Source organism: Microchirus variegatus, assembly GCF_963457635.1.
Source record: "Microchirus variegatus genome assembly, chromosome: 8".
Lineage (NCBI taxonomy): Eukaryota > Metazoa > Chordata > Actinopteri > Pleuronectiformes > Soleidae > Microchirus > Microchirus variegatus.
Window position 1 is genome coordinate 21,562,866 of NC_139809.1, and position 21,466 is coordinate 21,584,331.

Below are 21,466 nucleotides of genomic sequence, written 5' to 3' on the forward strand. Positions count from 1 at the left end.
CTAGTTGAATAATATTGTTTAAAATTAAAATGCTTTTTTGCCAATCACAAATTTTACCAACAAAAATATATTTTATTTATTTTATTAACTGTGGGAACAGGTGTAATTGGCAATTATCTGTCTGAAACTTTTGCATAGGCTAAATTAATCCAACCATCAAACCTTTTAGAATGAAACGAAGTGTGGATGTAAATAGTTTAAGTTAAATAACAAAGTTCAATAACTGCTCATTGTTAAAAATTAGGTTGTATTTCAATAGTGGGCTTCTCACTGGACTGTTAAACCAAAAATGATACTCCCAAATAGGAATTATTGCACAATGAATTAAGAAGGAAGGACATAGTTCTTTCATGTCATGTTTGCTGTTTATTTGGTCACATCACATTTATTAGTCCTGCAGTAAATTCCCCCACTGCAGGACTAATAAAGGACTATCTTATCTGATCTTACATCAAATAGAAGGAACATTTTTTTTTTCTTTCTGATGTGTATTGATAGTTTTTTTTTTCTCGTGTTTATTATATTCTCAGCTCTGAAACAGGTCCCAGATGCAGTTCTCCTGTGGACTCAGAGCTCAGCGGATCACGCAACAACAAACCAAACCCAAACCGTGAGTTACTGTTACATCTGGGCTCTGGGCTAAAACATATGTGGTTAGCCATGGCAAAACCGGCAACAAGTAGCCCTTAGGAACATTTTGAGTTATTTATAGAATTTGGAAGTGTGCTTTCCATGAGTAAGTAAGCTTTTCAACAATGCCTAACACATGTTAATCGGATAATAATAGACTTATTCTGTTTTTCTTGTCCTTACACTCGTGTAGTCATATTTGCATCATCTGTTTTTGTTGTTTCATTGTCCACGTGTACAATGTCTGTTCAACTTCGCATATTTTGTGGTTTTAAAATACTCAACATGGGTATTTATTTCAATGTCCAGTGTGTTAAATTGTATTTGGCAGAAATTGAAGTTAAAATAGTTATAAAGTAATTATACTTAACCTCTTCTTCCCTGACCCTCTTTTTGGAGTCCCTGCTCGAAAATGACATGCCCAAACTAAATAGAGTAAATCTCTGCAGTTACAAGCTCTATGTGGATTATATTGGTATCAAAATAAAGATAACACTTGTGAGATTCCACCAGAGGTGTAAGTTTCACTGTAGATGCCACTGTGTCAGAGTAAATGTACATGGAACACAGCATAACTGAAGGATTTTTTTCTCTCGCCTAAAAAGATATTGCACACATGGAGGTCATGTAACAACATGTGGACATGAGCTCACTATTGGTCTAAAAAGAACTTGTTTTGAAAAAAAAAAAAAAAGCTGTAAAACGATGCTCCCTGTGCAGTGTGTAATAACAACTCTGTGGCTCTGCAGCGGCTTCAGTTATGCAGCACCATAGCTCTGGCTTACCTTGGTCAATTAATGTGATTGACAGCTGGTTTTAAACTTCTAAACCGGTAGAATCAGACCCCGGTCTCCAAATGTGTGTGAATCACTTAATTTGTGAGTCAAAAGGACATAAATGCATATGACGCATTTGAGCGGACATTCGCCCTTCTCTAATCAGAACGATCTAATGTCGCTCTGTAATGATCAATCAGACCGGGATTTGTTCCCAAAGCATGCTGGAAAGTGTAGTTCTTCATTAGAAGTGGTTTTGTTCCGGTGGAAATAACTTGTTTTGCTAAACAGCAAAGGTAAGACAATATTTCTGGTTGTATTTCTTGAAAGTCAGTTGTTGTTTTGCTCTTATTTTGGGGCTGGATCCGTGAATCTTGGTGATAAAAATGGTACCGCTGGAATCTGTAGATTCTCCGCTGTCCAGCTGACACGTGTTTTTTTGTTTACATTATCACGCTGACGCTCCGGTGCCGCTTTTCAATGTGCGCTGTGACGGGATATTCAGCGGCAACATGAAACCTCACTTGCTAAGTTTTACACACTGGAGCTTTTAAATTGGGCATATATAGGATATATATTCAGAAATGCATGGCGAGTAAATACCTTTCTAAAATATCCTGTGACCTTTTAAGATGTAACCAAAGCATGACAGTCGAGATGGAAGTTGATTTCTTACTTCTCTGTCTGTAGCATGTGTGTGGAGTGTGTGTGTGGCAAGAAAAGCTCCACTGGTGGCATCTGACAGCTCCTCCTCCAGCAGCTCTGACAGCGATGAGGAAGAAGGAAAGACGGCGTCTACATCCAGTGAGACGGTCACAACAGAGACGATCACCACTGGCACAGGCAAGGAGACCATCCAGCTCACCATGGATGCTAAAAACGAGAAGGCAGTCTTCACCAGGTATGTATGCTCATAAACAAATGTAGAGCATCATCTCTTAGTGATTAGAGCAATATACACTTCTTTATAGAGACTTTCTTTTCCTTCCTCCTGCACACATTCTGCCCACACAGTTAAAGACCCTATTCAGACCTGGTATAAACATTACACCATTAACAATCTGAATGATCTGATCATGTTTCCTCTAAAATGTTGTCAAATATGTCCTTTGTTGTATTTACATTTCAGTACTAAAAGTGCTAGAACGCGATTAGAAAGTGTCGCTAGTTTGTTCAGAATTAGCCGTTTTATGTGATGTTCGTTTCCCCGTAGCAGCCTCCACATTACAACCACTCAAGGCTCAGCTTCAATGAGGGCAATTTGTGTGGATTCAGTAAATATTCTCTCATCAGCCTGTCTCTAACTCTTAATGCACAACATCTATCCACCATCTTCACATTAATGATGAACACAGATCCAGAGGGACAGTGGAGGTGAATCACTGCTATGAAACATGCTCACAGCGAGCAGGTACATCATGGACTCAATCTTACTGATATACAAGTCTGCACAACAATGTTAACACAGCAGTTATTTACATTACTCTGCCCATTGTCAATGCTAACGTGACACTTGCCTTCCAGTGACAACAGCACTATCTTTAGCCGGTAGACTCCTGGGTTGATTGTTTGTCACAAAGCCAGATTGCGTCCATTCGTTTCCCTCCAGGCTCCCGTAAAACTTCCATGAAGGGAAGTTAATTAGGAAGTTGAAGATGTCAGGATACTGCAGGTCTGGAATAATGTCCTCTCCGGCTGTTTCTAAACTCATAAAAGCACGCCGGGGCATTATAAGCATCAGATATATTCAGTCAGTTACATTTTGTGATATATCAGTCTACATGGATTTAAAATGTACAGCAAACTCTGACAGGTTGAAACCATCACCTGTTAATTTTTGCAGCATCTTAGGCTGCCAGCATGGCCGTACATATGTGACTTCCAGAGCTCTATAGAACCAAAATCCAAGGACTAAAAAAAGGCCCAAATTTATTTCTGATATTATTTGCCTGAAACACTGGTGTGGGTCTCTTTTTATGTACAATATTAACTGAGGATGGGAACACATGCTCTAAGCGCACATATTTAGTCAAAAACATAATTTTGCTCTTTCAAACAATTATGAAGCTAGATCCAATCATATCTGGTCACATGACAGAGCATTTCAATGCCAGGTGTGAACAGGGCCTTTCTTCCACATCATTTGTATTTCTGCTGATGCCGTCCTACTTTCTCCCCCTCCTTTCTCATCTCCCCTTGACACCAGAATATTCAGACCAGCAGTCAGATGGTATGTCTCTCCCTCTGGAGTGTGGAATGCTTTACAGAAATTGTATGAAGGATTTACATGGCCATAAGAAGCACAGATGTGCCATATGTGTTTGTTTGCTTGTGTTTAACAGGATGCAGTGTTAACAATACCTTGTGTATAATAAGACGAGCTTAATTCATCAAACATGTACTAACCTGTAATTGTTGACATGCTGGTCCCTATGCTACACTCATCCCATACACTCGTCTATACTCGCACGCATTTTACTGCAAAAGCATCTGATTTAGATGCACGGAGTGGTTACATTGGAACAGATAATTGTTTGCATTAAAGGTCCAGTGTGTAAGAAGTAGTAGTGTCAGAATGAGTGACATTTAATGGTGAGATTGCGGACCGATTGAGGATTGAGGACTCCTTCATTCATCCATCCCTTACCTGAGTCATTGAGTTAACTACAGTGGCCTTCTCATACCAGAGATGATGTCATTCATCTTTCTGGTACATTCATCTGGACATTTGGAGCCCTCACACATGACGTGCTAGTGGAGATGGCATTGAACCCTTGTGCCAGGCACCCTATGGTGACATTAAGCCAAGCTTCAACCCAACCGTGTGATTCCCAAATACCTCTGGTCTCAACACCAACACCAATGAAACGGTCCACTCAGCACTGTAGTCATAAAATCATTCTGTTGCCTTAGTTATCAATTTACACTAACAACAACAATCTCTATTATTTAATTAAATAAAAACAGTATATTTATTATAAAATGTATACATTTTTTATTTAAACTTGTAAAAAGTGTTACATATTGATAAACAAAGGCATTTAAAAATCATTTTGTGTTGGAATTTGTGTTGTGAAAGATTTGTATGTTTACTGTAAATACGTATCAACTCCAATTGTTAGTTATTGGCCTCGCTAACTAGCAATAATCTTTATCGATCTTGGCCCTGAAAAACCCACTAACACCGCTAACAGTAGGTCAAATGGCATGCTAATAACAAAGGTTGCTACCAATCCAAACATCCTAACAAATCCAGTACATGAGCAAGTACTAACAAACAGTGCCCCTACAGGCATGTCACATTTAGTTTTGAACCCTCTGCTGCATCCTTCTGGACCTCTGGACTAACCAAATACGTCATGGTGGGACGTGACGTTGCCATAAATAAATGTAAATGTAAAGTTTTTAATTGATCATATAATATTTACTCTGGCTATTTCATCATCCAAAATGTATGTTACCCGGGGAAAACCACTGAGCGCTAACTGCCTTTCAAAAGAAACCCTCCAGCTCTCATAGGTGTTGGCCAGTTACAGACCAGTGTGGACAGAAACAGACAACTGTGGTTTTTCAGCCAATAGTATCTGCATTTAGGGTCACTGATTTCAGATCAGGGCTATTGTTCTTGTTGGTTTATTGTGTTGTTTTTTTCTTCTCCTTAGTGAAGTGGGTAAGGTGCCTGTAGCAGGGCTCTCTGTAGAAGATACAGGGAAACACCATGAAAAGGACACTAAAGTCGGAAAGAAACATGGAGACTGTACCAACCCAACTGCTACCAGTTCATCCAACCAGGCCGCCTCAAGACGGTAACTATGTGTGTGTGTCTTGATGACCATTTAAAGCACTTTACATTACAGATTTTCCATTAATAACACCTCTTCACACAGCACACCTTTTTTTCCTTAATCTTTACCTTAAAGGGAACATAATATACCCTATTTCTACAAGTTAACCAATTCCCTGGTGTCCTGATTAACATGTCTGTGACATGCTTTGGTCAAAGTAGCCTAAGGATGAAGCACCATAGCAGTTCAATTACAGATCAATCAATCTTGTGAAAGCCTATTTTCAAGAGTCTTATCAGTGGCTTTAAGGGCTATAGCCGCAGCACGTTTCCTTGTTCCTCAGAGGAGTAAAAAGTTTGTACAGTGCTTTGGAGCCACACTAACATCTTATTTGCAGCTGATGATCAAAACATTCATGTTCTATTAAAGCCTTTGGCATAGCAACACCAGACTGCACACATGATTCCTGTGATCTGTTAAAGTTGTCCTGTCTGCTGCGTAAGCTACACAACTACTGACGGGAAATACCAAACTGGAAGTCTCAGACCAAAATAATGGTGGATGTTAGGGATTCAGGGAAAAATGTGAATTACAATTCAATTACAAAAAGTTTATTGCACTCATGAAGAAAAGATTATAAACATTAAATTAGGCATTCAAGTAATCTGCAAACTACAGTGTGATTTATTTAGGCCCTGCATAATGGGCTTATTGTGTTATTATTATTATTATTATTGTTGATATTATTGACCTCCGCCAGGACGTATATGTTTTCGGCGGAGTTTGTTTGTCTGTATGTCTGTTAGCAACATCACTCACAACATGGGAAAATGTCCGCAATGGGACCAGGAACAAGTGATTACATTTTGGGCGTGATCCGTAGATGCTATCACTATTTTTATCAATATTTTGTGGGGGGCTGAGCTGCCTTGGCGGGGTCTGCACTCTCTGAGTGCTTTTCTAGTTATTGTTGTGGCTTATGGTGTGTTTTCACAAGCTGGACTCGTGACGTCATAACCAGGGAAAATGCACGACGTCTACAGACTGCCGTCACAGAAAGAGGCACAAGGATCAAACCGAACAATGCCGAACTGTAGATCAGTTAATAAGACTTAACAATCGATAATCAATAGAAATTGTGCACCTTTCATCATAGGCCTTGTTGACTACTCTCTAAATGTAGTGTTCAGTTCAATTTGGTCTCATCACTGCAAATGACTTTGTGGTTTGAGGCTCATCTCTGGGCTGTTTAGCGTATTGTAAGCAGGATACTTTGTGGCATTTGCGTAGTAATGGTTTTCTTCTGGCAACTCGACCATGCAGCCCAATGTGCAATTGACTAGTGTATAATTCTGAGTTACTATCATAAAAGTTTATCTCGTGTGTCATGGCACAGTTCCTATGCAGACCAACAATTTAAACCTATGCCTGAAATAAAAAAGGTAGATCATTTCATTAAAACTAATTATACAATAAGTTTAATATCACCACAGAAAAGAGACTAGTGCTATATAAACGTGGTGGGTCATCATTTGTAAACTAGATTCCATTCTCGTAGTCATGGTGGCGCTAGTAGGTTTAGTGAAGATATGTGGAAAATTAAAAACAGACTAACCCTCTACCTCTCTCTTTCTCTTTAAACCTTACAGAGAGAAGGAGCCCTCTGCTAATGGACCGGCCTAACGATGCCATACAGGGACACACACAATTGTGTGCATCTCAAGTTCATTCAACACATAGCCATGGCCATGACTCCTTCGCTTCCTGTTAGCAGCTCATTTCCCTTTTCCGGTGTCCAAAGGAAGATCCTAAATGTCAAACAGCTCTGAACAGTATGTATGTTGAATTCCACAGACACACACGTGGGATGACTATGTCTCCACTGCACTTAAGGAATCAGGACATAATTAAATGTGGTGCACTTCAAAGGAGAATGTGCATCTTAATTAACATTTGCCAGACACCTGACAGCCAAATTGTGTTACAAACTATCTATCAAATAGTTTGTATGCTCCTATCAAACTGTACGTCAAGATGTTAATTTTCCCATTGAATTTTGGGAGGTAAGACACTGAGGGCCTGATTTACTAAGATTCCAAATAGAAAGCACTAAATTGCATGTGCGATCATAAACATTGTATCAACTGTATCAAAGAAAACTATGGACTATGGATGTTGCTGTAAAAAAAGAAAAAGTGCTGCGCTCTCCTCCTGACTCACCTGCAGCTCACTGAGAGCTGTCAGGGACATAGGTCTACTTTCAATAGGTGTGTGTCCTCAACACTTTTTGTCAATAAGTAAATAAATTAATAAAGCTGATCATCACAACAGCAGCCACGGCTGCTTTTTAGTCCCAGTCCGTCCCTGGTTTCATCTGTGTTCATTCAGTCAGGCTGAGTTTCCATTACGCGCCGACAGCCTTTGATCTGACATCAGATGCGACGGGACAATTGATATAGATATAAATCTATGTGCTGATTCAGATAGTTGCATTAAATAGTGATTGTTGTGATTATTTATTGCATTTAAATGTGCCTGGAACTGTGGAAACCTGCCTGGTTTTGGTGACGTTTGTGCATCGCTCAGCCAAACTACCATTGCGCCGCCTGCGCTTTCGAAGTGCATCGAGAGTTGACCAGGTTGGAGCTGGACCTGTTAAGGAAAAACAGGGAACATATGACCCTTTTGAACATAGGACCCGGGTAACATAGGTATTGCCCGGGTTACTGCATGGTCTGCAGTTTGTGGCTCCTTTTGCCCGTCTGAGAGACGCAATCCTTCTTGCGCCATGTTAGTAGATCAGCATCAGCGCAAATTTGCGTGTGCAATCCAGTTTGCGCGTGTTTTTGCATGCGCAAAGCTTTAGTAAATCAGGCCCTGAGTGTCCAAGTGCCGGCTATAGTACTTAAATCTCAAGAAAGTTTTGATCTTTTTATGAATACAGCTTCAGAATATCAGTTTGTTTGAGCATGTTTGTTCTAAATCACAGCCCAGTGGATTTTTTCTAGAAAAAGCATTTGATCGTTTACACTTTGATAAATTATCAGCCAAGATTACAAAAGCCAAGTTGCTTGCAAAACTACTTGCTGCCATAGATTAGTGCAACTGTGCAAATTATAATCATGTGGCTTCCCCCCCCCCCCCATACATGCTAACTGAACTCCAAATGTGAATCATTTGCTTTTGGAACAAAAATGCTCCCTATTTTTCTTCATCTGGGAGAATCATGTGTCATTTCCTCCTCTGTGTGTGTGTGTGTTTGTTTCAGCACTGTTAAAGGTACTAGAGTGCATTCTCAGGTCAAAGGTGAGGTGCAGTCGCAAAAAAACACGTGTAACACAGACCGTGACACACACACACACACGCACACACACACACACACACACACACACACACACATACAGTTCATACACCACAAACTTAAAAAATATCACCCTCAGAGCTGTTTAAATGTAATATTGTGGAATTTGAACCTGTATTAGGTTGTGGCTATTCTTGGTAATATGTAAACGTAATATAAATGTAAACAGTACATATATATAAATATATAAACATTATATCTATTTTTGGAATAAATATAATGTATGGAAAGATTGTTTTGCAGGTTGCTGTGTGTGCGTGCGTGCGTGTGCGTATGTGCTAGTTGAAGGCAATAATGATGTCTGTGTTTCAGTTAACAGCCCAGTATCAGTTGCTGATCCTCTGCTTTATGCCTTCTACACAGAGGTTTGGACATGTGATCATGAGTGTGCAGTAAGTCTTCCATGTTGTTTACCAAAAGGATAATTATGGTTAATTACAGCTTTGTATTAAACCACCGACAATGTTAGCACATCATTCTAGGAAGAGAAACTTCCTGTGAACGTGAAGAAACACTCAAAATCAACACAGCTCGAGGTAAACGTGCTGTACACATTAATTACACATGAATTAATGCTGTTGTTGACAGAAAACCTTTCTTTTTTTGTCATCATTTGTGTTCAGTGAGAGGAAGTGTGAATCAGGCTGGTCTATATGGCTTATAAATAATATCTGGATATTTAGATATAGAGACTTGGGGATATAAAGCTTCTTCTTCTTCTGAAATGTTTATGCTTCAAAAGAGAGTGACAATACACTGTAAATCTACTGTTTTTGATGGCTTTTTAATGGTAAATGAAGGATATTTGTCTTTGAAGTTGGCTATAAATATGGTCAAATTTTGCACAAATAATTAGGTTTAAAATGAAATAAGTATTATTAACATACTTTTTTAAATCAATATACACAATATTTAGTGTATTGCACAAATTATTCAATATAATAAACGTCACGATAATCAATGCAACAGCCTTTACACCCAGGAAAAGTCATCTAAACATATCCAAAGTCTTGTCTAATGTCACCATATAGATATAATGTGGATATGTTGCCCAGGCCTGACAAAGTGGACGCTGCATCTACACTTCCTGCGATCTGCAGAAAGACCAACCTTTCTGTGGATTGTACCATTACCATTTTCTATATTGAAATATTGAGTTGTAATATGTAACTTGGCCATTAGATGTCACTCACTCCTAACACAGCTTACAGTGAATGTCATGCTGTAGGTTTTGTTGATGAGAGACAAATATTTATATTATAAACAATAATCCTAAAAACACATGTAAGAATTTTGAAGGCAACTTTTAGTCGTTTCCATTGAGCAGCACCCAACAAACGCAATGTGTATTGAACTCTAAAAAAATATGTATCCATTTCCTAGCTATACAAAAAAAAACACTCAAGTTTTCACCTCATCAGGCTTCATGAGAGAAGCAGAATGATTTGCCAAAACAAACAAAGTTGTATTGAACCGGAAATATCCTTCAAGTTTGTGCATGTGAGACAGTCATGCTTTACTTTCCCCTTACCCTCGTCTCTCTTTCTCTCAGGGCAGGAGTTGACTTTAACTGAATCTGCTGTATGAAGAACAATATACATACAGTAGAGTGTTGAATTTATTTAAAAAGCACTTTTTTCTAGAAACTAGAAGATGGGAATGTTTGACGTGAATGGGTGACTCGTGTAGATAATTAAGAAAAACTTTTTTTTTTTCTTCAATGCTTTCTGCCAAAGTGTCTTCCCACCAGTGAATTAGCCTCCTTTTCTTTTTTTGTAGTGGTCTTACAGATTTATGTAAAGTCGTCTGTGTTTGATCCCTTCCACGCTGTAGGGTGTGTGTGTGTGTGTGTGTGTGTGTGTGTGTGTGTGTGTGTGTGTGTGTGTGTGTGTGTGTTTGTGTGTGTGTGTGTGTGTGTGTGTGTGTGTTTGTGTGTGTGTGTGTGTGTGTGTGTGTGTGTGTGTGTGTGTGTGTGTGTGTGTGTGTGTGTGTGTGTTTGTGTGTGTGTGTGTGTGTGTGTGTGTGTGTGTGTGTGTGTGTGTGTGTGTGTGTGTGTGTTTGTGTGTGTGTGTGTGTGTGTGTGTGTGTGTTTGTGTGTGTGTGTGTGTGTGTGTGTGTGTGTGTGTGTGTGTGTGTGTGTGTGTGTGTGTGTGTGTGTTTGTGTGTGTGTGTGTGTGTGTGTGTGTGTGTGTGTGTGTGTGTGTGTGTGTGTGTGTGTGTTTGTGTGTGTGTGTGTGTGTGTGTGTGTGTGTGTGTGTGTGTGTGTGTGTGTGTGTGTTCAGTTCAGCTACGGGTACAGTGACATGTTAACCACAGTGGAATGAGGTACGGTTCAGTCATTTTTAAGAGCACTGCAGTATGTGAAGTGTCAGTACTCCCCTTGTTTCTAAATCATTATATACAAAAGTAGGAAAATCTTCAGTAAATAAAAGATACCAGAAGATTTATTTCAATATTAATCCATGTTAAAATAACTAAAAACTGGACTCATGTTACACATTTTGCCAACTTGTATATTTAGATAATCCCTAACATTTCCAATGATTTAAACTATAAGCACACAGTCAATTTTTAATTGGTGTCCTGTTATTATGCACAAAAGTGTCAAGAACATTATTGAAATAAAGACACCAGAAGCGAGCACTAGACTCTCAGGAGAACGGGTGAATGTCATGTAGTGCACCCTGGGAAATGATTATTTTGCTGATAATCATTTAGACGGATAACCTAAACTTATTTTGAGTAACATCTCGTAAGAAGTGCTGGCCCACTTCAAGCATCGTAGACTTTGAGTCCAGAATTTATAACTGAGAGAAAATGCTAGATGTTAAATTATTCATTCATTCTCAGTCACTTATATATAGTTTTTGTTTTCCCTCCGTCCTACAGCATATTACATCAGTGTCTGTGCAGTGGTGTGAAATGCCCTTGTTTTTTTATTGTTTGTAAAGTGGGCTGATTTCTTTTTCACTTAAAAAGTAATGTGTCTGTTAACTGTTGTCAACTTAGCCGCTACATTCAGATATGAAGCCAATAAATGTTTGACGAAAAAAAAAAAAACAAGCCTGTGTCTGTGATTCTCTCGCTGCAGGTGCAAACACGAAGCGGCCGGACTTGCTCTTTAAAATATGTTTACCTTAGGGGCAGGTGAGCTGGAGGATTATATTACTGGCTGTATTGTCTCTGCACACACACACACACACACACACACGAAACACAAACCTACCTGTCACATACTGTAGATCTTACTGTGTATTTATGTGACAGAGAAGAGGGGAGGAGCTGAAACCCCCTCCTCTTTTGTGTTCAATCACTTTTCATCTTTTCACTAACTATGCAGCCTGGATTCCTGTCTATATATCACTGCACTGCTGTGCTGGGTCTGTGTTTTCATTCCTCGGACTAAGATGCAGCATGTCTGTCGTCACATTCCTCTGTAGGTTACCGAGAATAATACTGACACTGAACACACCTGCTGCTGCTCTGCCTTCCTTTTTCCTGACTTATTCTGCTTTTCCTTATTTCTATCACTTCCTAAATCCCATAGTGGTAAACTAGCTTTTAGTGTGTTTTGTGTGTGTGTTCTTATACTTGCGATATACTGAGGACCAGTGAGGTTTTTTAACCAACAAAGTGAGGTCATTTTTACGAAGTGAGGACATTTTGGCCGTTCCTCACTTTGTTTTCACTGAAATCACTTCCTTGAGTTGTAAACATGCTATACCTGAGGTCCTTAATTTGGTACAAAAACCAGTTTTCCAGCCCTGGTGTTTCACACACTTTTTGCTCTGGGGCTCCACCTGCAGACATTTTATGGTACTGCACCCAGTAGTTCTTTATGTCATTCGTGAAGTAGATATTTGTAATTGTGTTGATGGGAAAAAAAAAAATGTAAATGCTGGTCCTCACTTTGTCAGCAATTTTACACAGTCCTCAGTCTGCAGCAAGTACAAGAATACGTGTGTGCATGTGTGTGGAGAAGGGGAAGAAGGAGGAGCTGTGTTTTCTACTAAAATGGGTTGTGGAGGAACCTGCCTGTCCGCTCAGAGCTGGGAGAGGAGGAGCCATTGGGTGTGGGACTCCAGACAAAGGAGACACATATACACACTGACACTGGATCACTGGAACTAAAAAGGGAAGTTAGACAGCTGGAGGACTTCACTTTCAGCACACGATCTTCAACTTCTGCACTTCGTCTCTCTCTGTGTGTGTAGATGTTGTGTTTTTGAGCTTGTGTGGATCCATATGTGAGCTGAGAGAAGTTTGTGTTGGCACTGTTGTGACCGTGTGCAGCCTGCAGAGTGTAGACCTGTGTGTGTGTGTGTGTGTGGGTGTGGGTGAGAGAATGTTTGGGATGGAAAAGTGGGACTGGCACGACCTACAGCTGTGGTCTTAGCTTTACGCCATGGGGGGTTGCCATAGTTACCCCTCAGCTACAGAGGCAGACAGCAAGAGTCATCCGTCTGACATCAGCAAGGGAAAACTGTAAGTTCTGTCTTCATTCTCTCTTTCCATGTTTCAGTTTCCTCTCTGAAAAACAAAGTGTTTTTTTTCCATCTTTCTGTGTCTGAAAGGACAAAAATTAACTTCAAAAAGGAAGCTGCAGTCACATCTGTGCTGAAACATGACCAGAAAACTGGCCGCACATGGTTTACCCAGGAATGTTCTGTGTGTGTGTGTGTGTGTTACATATTTGATGGCATCAGTGAAGGTGGATTCCTCCAACACACACACACATTCACTGAGAAGTATTTTGAACAGAGACAAGTGTGTCAACACGCTTGATCTGAGTTGCTATGCAAATGTTTGCTGTGGGATGAATCTTAAGGAGTCAGCTGGAGCTGAGTGTTTGCCTCGCCCTCACAGCAGAGGTAAAGTGTAAACACATGGCTGAGAGTGGGAGAGCAGGGTCACAGAGGAGCGTGTTTACACACCAACACAACACATCACCAGGAGCTTCAGGCTTTAATGTGTGTGTGTGTGTGTGTGTTTGTTTGCATGCTGACAACTAGAAGCCAGTAGGTGGTAACTCTGAGTTACTACCACTGAGGTGGAGCGGAACAGGATGTTAACAAAAGAAGTTCCTGTGGACACTGGAGAAGTTCATCATGGTCTGGGTTTGGACGACTGTACCTTTGCACAGTTAATGTTTACATTCTGCTCTCTCTGCTCTTCGTCCCTCTCTTCTTCCTCTGACCTTTTAGTTTGGACAAAGACCTGCTGTTGTTGAGACAATTTAACTAGTTCTCCATGTCCTGTCATGTCATCACACAAACACACACACACATAACACACCAAAGGGTGAGTGGGACCTCACAGAGCACTACAGTGTTTCCCCCTTATCACAGCAGGCAAGGTCACACTGAGTAAACGCTAAACAGCTGCTTTGTGTGTGTGTGTGTGTGTGTGTGTGTGTGTGTGTGTGTACACATCTAAAAACAGCTGCCCTATTTTAATACGCTTAAATATTCTCTTCAACCCCAAATAAAATATCTCAGGAACATTTAAAAAAAAAAAAAAAAAACTGTCAAACATGGCTGCTGTGTTTTTGCATAAAGTCAAATTGCACTGCCATGTTTGACTTTCCAGACGGCACTGGCTTTGCAAACATGAGTCATTAAGTAGAACCACTTTATTTTGAGTCAGTGATTACATAGCACCAGTAGCTGGCAAAAGTACTCACGGTACACATTCTTGTGTTTAAAAACTTTAATAATACTTTATCTGCTTTAATAATTCAGTGAAAATTAAAATAGAGTTCTAGGCACACAAAAGAGGAGATTTTAGGAGATAGGAATAGCACAGCGGAGAAAAGGTGTTATGGCCGTGTAAAAGAACCACTAACCGGAAAGTAAACAACCTGAATCATCTATTTTGAACTTTTTGAGAGGTTAGTCATGTGTTTTCTGAATCTATGATTATATTTATAATCATGTTAAAAGCTGTGTTTACAGTGTGGAAGGTCGGCTGTAAACTTTCAAAAGCATGTCCGTACTACGGTGGCCCTGAGGTGCAAAACACAAACGCAAATCAAAAAACACAAACGCTAACCACAAAACTCAAAAACGGAAACGCAAACACAAAAGCAGAAAACACGATAGGTGATAGGTGTTCCACACAGTTCTGTGTGTCTTAAATTGAATGTATAATATTAACCATTTAAATGGTTAAAAAAAATGGTGCCTAAAATGTTTATGGTAGCCCTCCATATTATTCTGTACCCTTAAGGTAGCTCCTGGTCTCAAAAAGGTTGGTGAACCCTGGAATATAATGATAATACAACAATATTTCATAAGCAATTTCCAGCTGGTTATAACAGTGTTATATGCTATAACATGATCACTGTAGAAATAATACCATTGTATTGCTGGCCTATTATAAAAAGACAAACCTACTATTACCATATTGTTACCGTACTGCAATATGAAGTGTTAACTAAGTAAAGTAGTGCCACTGTTTTCAGAATGTCAGGAATATAAAGTACAGATGTTTGTGAACATAGAGATTCAAAGTAAAAAGTCATGAAAAGAAGAAGCAGAGAAGTGGACTTTGGTCCAGTGTACAGTGTACAGTGTACTCCGTTACTTCCACCTCTGGGAAGCACTTCCTGCAGTGCACCTGCAGGTCCAAAAAGTGAGCGCTTGGCTTTGATGTCACATAAGGTTGTTTGTGATGACCACTGCAGCAGTGAGTTCATTAATGACTCTGAATCAACTGCTGCTTTATTGGCCGTCCAGGCAGAGCTGCATTCTCAGCAGCGTCTGTGTGTGTGTTGTAACCTCAGAGGGACAGAAGGACAGATGAGATGGTTGTAAAAGGTGTTATCTACCAGCTGCAGCAGGAGAAATTCATCCACTGACCTATTGATTGTTTTACACAGTCGTATATTTCAGTCCCCAATTCATTAACTCTGCACTCTCCTCCCAAGGGGAATTAATAACAACAATCTGGAGGAGCGTCCATATCTGCAGGAGCAGTATGTGTGCCAAAGAATCACACACACACACATGTCCACCTTCACTGCGCTGCCTCCAGGTGTCGACAGCACTGAGTGGCTGGCCAGCAACAGTGAGTAGATCCTTAATCCACTCTTTCCTCTGAAGACAGACATGTTCAAATATGTCCTTTTACTTCCTTTCTTTTCAGCGGTGGCATTTTTTAAGCATGTAAACCTGTTCTCGAGTGCGCTGTCAGAATTCTGCACTCCGACCACCTGTCCAACTGCATGTGGACCAGGCAACATGTGAGTGAGTTCATTTATTGTCTTTGTGCTGCTGAGTGTCAAAGACGCCAGTCCATCACACAGACTGTCACACTCACACCTAAGGTCAATGTGGTGTCCAAATAATCTCTGCATGTTTTTGGACTATGGGAGGGAACCAGCGAACCCAGAGAAAAACCTATGTGCACATGCAAACTTTCACACAGAGAGACCCAGGTGGGACCAGGTTACAAAGCCAGGTCTTTTTGCTGCAAGGCGACAGTGCTAGCCACAACTGAGGAGTATGACAACAAAAGGAGAAACTAGAAAGTGCACATACTTCCACCAACACTAAAATCAGGATCTGCATCAAGTGTCACCTGTTATAGATATTTGTCGGACTCTGGGTGAAACATGTCTTCCACAAGTCAAAAAGTATAAGTTTACATTACATTAGAAAAGATTGATCTCACACTGGGGGGTTCTAGAATAGGCAATAAAGCAAAACTATAACTTATTAGAAATGATTAAAGTGCAGTGGCACAGATATATTGCACACCGATCATATATTTACATACATCATTAATCATGACCATGTCCTGTCTGGTGAGCTCCTCTAACTCATTCATCCCTTCTGTCATTAAGCTGCTGAATGCAAAGGTTGTGTTTTTGTGCCAAACACACAGACACATAAATGATAAAAAAGTGTTATTTTTTAACTGGTTTTATTTGAAATAATGTTTCTTCTTTCTGCTTGGTGCATGTGTGTAGTTACCATATTCTTTGTATGTACATATATTATTTCCTCTGACACTTCAGATGTTCTTGTGTGACCTTAATATCATACAATAATTTACCATGCACAAGGTATTCTGTCTTCAAATGCATCTGTCCACCACATCCTCATGTTTAGTTGATCCAGTCATAACACAGTCTTTGTTTGCATGTCACCATATTTTACTAAAAGCTTAAACTTCCACTGTTTTTTTTGTTTTGTTTTTTAAAGTGAATGAATGACTGAATGACTGAATGACCCTGTGTGTGTTGTTTCCATTGTAAGGATTTACATGTGGACTGACGACCACGGCAGGAAGCTAAAGTGCTCTGCTCCACTTTACTTCGACTATGCCATGTCTTACGTTCAGGACCTCCTCACTGATGAAGATGTGTTCCCCACTAAAACAGGTACGTGCATGTATGACCTCACTGAGGCCACCCTGAGATCTCAGATCATGCCAAGTTCAGCTCTTAATTCTTGAGGACTCGTGTTGCTGGTAGCCAGATCCTAAATCTAAATACAATAATAATAATAATAATAAGAAGAATATAAAGCGTCAGTCAACACAGTGAACATGTTTTTTGTTATTTTAGGTAGTTATTATCAAGATAACGTATGTTCAAGTGTTTATTTTCCCGGCTAAAGTGCTTTTAATTCGTTATTTGATTCTATAAACACAGCCTGACCTCCTCCAGCTTTTATTTTGGTACTTTCGGTTACCGGCAGTGTGAATTTGCATGTTAGATAAATATTTTTGTTTCACCCAAAAGATTTAGCATTTATATTTATCTCACATTTATATTTAGCATTTAGATTTAGATTTAACATTTAGATTTAACATTAGATTTAACATTATATTTAACATTTAGATTTAACATTAGATTTAACATTAGATTTAACATTTATATTTTTTTTTATATTTAATATTTAGATATAATATTTAAGAAATATTTAATATTTATAAAAATAGAATATAATAACCAGTGTATGCACTAAGTAACCACAATAAATGCAGTAGACCAGTATTGCATTCATGTGAATGTACACTGTATCTATATCTTTATCTATAATCATAAAGTTAATGTCAGACGTCCGCATTAGACTTGTTAAAAACCATAATTTTCTACCTTATATTTGCATAAATGTCAGGTGTGAAAACTCTTAATATACTTCTCACTTGAGAGATTCGCTCACTGAGGACAGATGATAAATTGATAAATATGATAGCTCATCATCAGCTGATCATCTCCTCCCTCTTTCCCAGGTTCAGTGTTTCCAACAGGCTTCTTCTTCCTGGCCCAGAAGGTGTTCTTGCTGTTGTTCAGGACCCTGGCTCACATTTACTGGTCTCACTACAGAGAGACAGTGGCTCTGGGGCTGCAGGGCCATCTCAACACACTCTTCACACACCTCACATTCTTCTGCCGGCAGCACTCGCTGCTGGAGCCTGAGGACATTGAGCCGATGCGGGACCTCATCACCGCTCTGGGACAGCAAGACTGAGCCTGGACATGCGTTTTAATCACATACACATTCAGTTTGTCTGTTTTTAAATCACATTTATAAAACTGTAACGTTTCTTCACTTGGGGCCAAACTTGTGTGTAATTCAGAGCAGAAAAGGCCTGTGAGGCTGTTGTTGTAAATAGTTTTCAATCAGTCATTGTGATACTGTGTGAAACATAACTATTATATATGTATGTGTATTTTAAGAATATTGGTGCATTATTATATTTTGATAAGGTCAAGATCTTCAAGGTCATTTATATATCTGTCTCACAGAAAACACTAAAACAAAACAAACCGAAAACATACTGAAAGATCTGCTGTCTTTTCACAGACATGAATGAACAAAGTGTGTCACAGTTGCTTTTGAAATATTCCCACATGCCTGAAATGGTGGTGGAAGAACACAAGAGACGGCAACATTGACATTGTTGTAACTGAATCTGTATCTTTTCATATATGATGCTGTAATAAACATATACGACAGACTGATTCTCTGAATATGGTCAACTCAACTCTGATTCACAAATCAGAACACACAGAGGTAACGACCGATGCTTCACTCTCAATCTACTCGGAGACGGTACTAAAATGTTCTATTCAAGTAAAAGTACAGATAATTTCATTACATTTAAAGTAAAGTTATCACACAGTTTTCTGTCCTATCAGACTTGATAGACCGCTAACACCGATAGGGTGTCACTGACTTGTGACCGTCTTGTCTAAACTGATAACTTGATATAAGTGTTATATAGAAGAGAGAGACCAGGAACACATATATATCTCTCTCTTCTGTCTCTTTTCCCCTTTCACCCCAACCAGGCGAGGCAGATGCTTTAACTCCGGTTCTCTCTTTATAATATTGTAAATGTTATTCATGTCTTACTCCATACAGTACCTTGAGCAGTGCTGGGAGTTCGCGTTACCTTTTGCTGTAACGCTGTAATGTAAGGCATTACTAAAAGAAAATGTTAATATTGTACTCGGTACAAATCTCAGTTAAGTGCATTACAATGCATTTTAAACCCAAAATGAAGTAGTGTGTTGTTTTGATACAAATCCGCCAACACGACAAGATTAACAAAGAACAAAAATCAGTGCAAATCAGACAAAGGATTTTGTGTGAAACCAAAAGATCTGTCTACCTGGCGAAATAGCACATGCAATTTAACAAAACATCTGGCGTGGCACCACGCTAACATTAAGCTAGTAACCAAAAGAAAGCAAACCGAGGATGAAAAAAAACTAAGCAGGGAAAACTAACATTCTCCCATCCTGCGATGCTTGAACCTCAAAAAATGAGGAGACTCATGGCAGAGCATGTTGTCCAATACTTCTGCCACTTTCAACAGTGGATTCTCCATCTTTTTGAAAAATTGTGAGCAAGATCCCTGTCCAGGCTAGCAACAACAAAGTATGCAATCATTAATAGCTTACCTTGATAGCCTAGCATTGCCTCAACAGGTTATTGACTATAATATAAATAGCCACCAGAACAGCAATATAACATCAATCTGAATCACGTCAGTCTGTATCCAGTTAAAACATTTAAAAAAACATCCAACAAGCCTCTGGCGCCCTCTGTTTGTCATATTGACAAGTGCAAGTGTGGAAACACAAACAAACAAACAGAGACACAGAGCCACCAAAAACAATACTTCAGTGACAATATACAGTACACTATACAATATACAGTGGTTGGTTTCAATGTGAATACACCTAAAGTTACAGTATCTCTATCATAATACATATTGCGCTATGAGCCATAACGGCCATTATATTGTACTGTTGTCATTGTGTCAGACCACATCACCTCCTACTGGATGTGTAATGAACTGCACTGAATACATTGAACACCAAATCCATATGTCCAGTTATTTTGATGAAAGTAATGGAAAAGTAAAGTAAAAGTAGTGTAATGCCTGACAATTCAAAGACAGTAATATTATAATCTAACAAATGACTTTGAAATGACAGTAACAAGTAATAAATAATGCACAAAAACTTAACTCTAGGTTGACCAACTCTGAGCTGCCAAACTCGATCGAACTAAATCGATGGAACACAGATAACATGATTCACTATGGCAAAAAGTGATAAGAAGACTCCATCCTCCTACATCTCCCCAGAGGAGTTGATATATATATTATATATATATCTATATATATATAGATATATATAGATATATTAATGAATGCATATGCAGAAAGTGAGCATATATATATGTATATATATATATTTATTTTTTAAGAAAAAGAGCAGGAGCTGGCGTGACAGGAACTTGCTGTGAGTATTAATTGGAGGAAAAATGTATGTATTGTCTTGATTATTCCACTTATTCAACAATTCTATTCCATATATACATATGGAATACATACATATATGAAATATACACTACATACTACAAAAACATTTAAACATAATACTCTCTCCAAGATCAAGTCCTCCTTTGTCAAAATGGTAAAGGAAAAGTGTTCACTTGCTTGTAAAAATGTAAACAAAATAGTTTCTCCAACTTGAAAACGAAGGTGTGAACAAAAGGTCAAAGAAAAGTGCCAATTTTGGAAGCAAAAATAAATAACTCAAATGAAACAAAAATGCTACTTTTATGTACTTGGATCAAGATATACTAAGTATTAGTACGTTGTGGCAGAAATAAGTAAAAAGTATACAGAAGTAAAAGTATAAGCTTTACTATTAAAGTATAAGTGTAAGTCTTAGTATTAATGTATTTGTCTTAGACTTTTGTTTATACTATTCAGTACAAGCCAAGTATACTTAACTATACTATTCTTCAGTATATAAAATACAGTGTATAAAAAGTAAACTTCAAGTATACTGCCTCAGTTTTAGTATACAATAAGTATCCCAATAGTCCACTTTAATAAACTACTTTTTGCTCTTGAAGTAAAGAACAGACCATAATGTCTGCCACTGCCTTCAGTCTGCAGACTTCCACTGAAGAGCAGGAGAAACTCAGGGTTTGTTGAAGAAAAGCTGCCAGCAGCAGGTTAGGTTCACGGAGCACGTTGTCATGGTAACTGACTCAGAGTTAAGATGAACCAGAGTTTCCCTCATCTCAGGGTTAACTAACTAAACCTGCTTTGTGAAACAGGGCCCTGGAGGTAATGCATGTTGTGATTTGGTGCTATACAAATAAAATAAAAATGAATTGAATGTGTCAATCAAAAGGTGACAAGAGCAAATGTGTGCATACGAGAAATTTACAGACATGTCTGTAAAACCTAATATCATTTTGAATTGGTAAATGGGGAACTGGTGGAGGCAGTTGGTAATAAGAACAGACGCACACCGGTGACACATGAAGGAAGGACAAGTGCTCTGAAACGAGAGGAGAGTCAGTCTTTCAAAATAAAACAGGAAATGACAGGACAGAAAATCCCCAAACGAGACAACCCTCGTCACCACT

General features: G+C 39.0%; 2 protein-coding genes across 4 annotated transcripts in view; both read left to right on the forward strand.

Moving 5' to 3' along the window:
• ppp6r2b (protein phosphatase 6, regulatory subunit 2b) overlaps nucleotides 1-11,575 on the forward strand; it is a 33,801-nt gene extending 22,226 nt beyond the window's left edge. For all 3 annotated transcript variants that reach the window (XM_083894149.1, XM_083894147.1, XM_083894148.1), the window contains exons 22-26: nucleotides 531-610; nucleotides 2,097-2,307; nucleotides 3,613-3,636; nucleotides 5,069-5,212; nucleotides 6,841-11,575. In XM_083894149.1, the coding sequence (XP_083750275.1) occupies nucleotides 531-610; nucleotides 2,097-2,307; nucleotides 3,613-3,636; nucleotides 5,069-5,212; nucleotides 6,841-6,874 (493 nt within the window). In that variant the 3' untranslated portion in view covers nucleotides 6,875-11,575. The remainder of the gene's footprint in view (nucleotides 1-530; nucleotides 611-2,096; nucleotides 2,308-3,612; nucleotides 3,637-5,068; nucleotides 5,213-6,840) is intronic.
• A 1,332-nt stretch (nucleotides 11,576-12,907) lies between these two features.
• LOC310931063 (MOB kinase activator 2) lies at nucleotides 12,908-18,410 on the forward strand. The gene is made up of 5 exons (XM_083894150.1): nucleotides 12,908-13,037; nucleotides 15,481-15,620; nucleotides 15,699-15,795; nucleotides 16,814-16,938; nucleotides 17,796-18,410. Exons 1-5 carry the CDS (start codon nucleotides 12,958-12,960, stop codon nucleotides 18,032-18,034), a joined length of 681 nt encoding a protein of 226 aa, XP_083750276.1. The 5' UTR covers nucleotides 12,908-12,957; the 3' UTR covers nucleotides 18,035-18,410.
• Nucleotides 18,411-21,466: the final 3,056 nt, after the last annotated feature.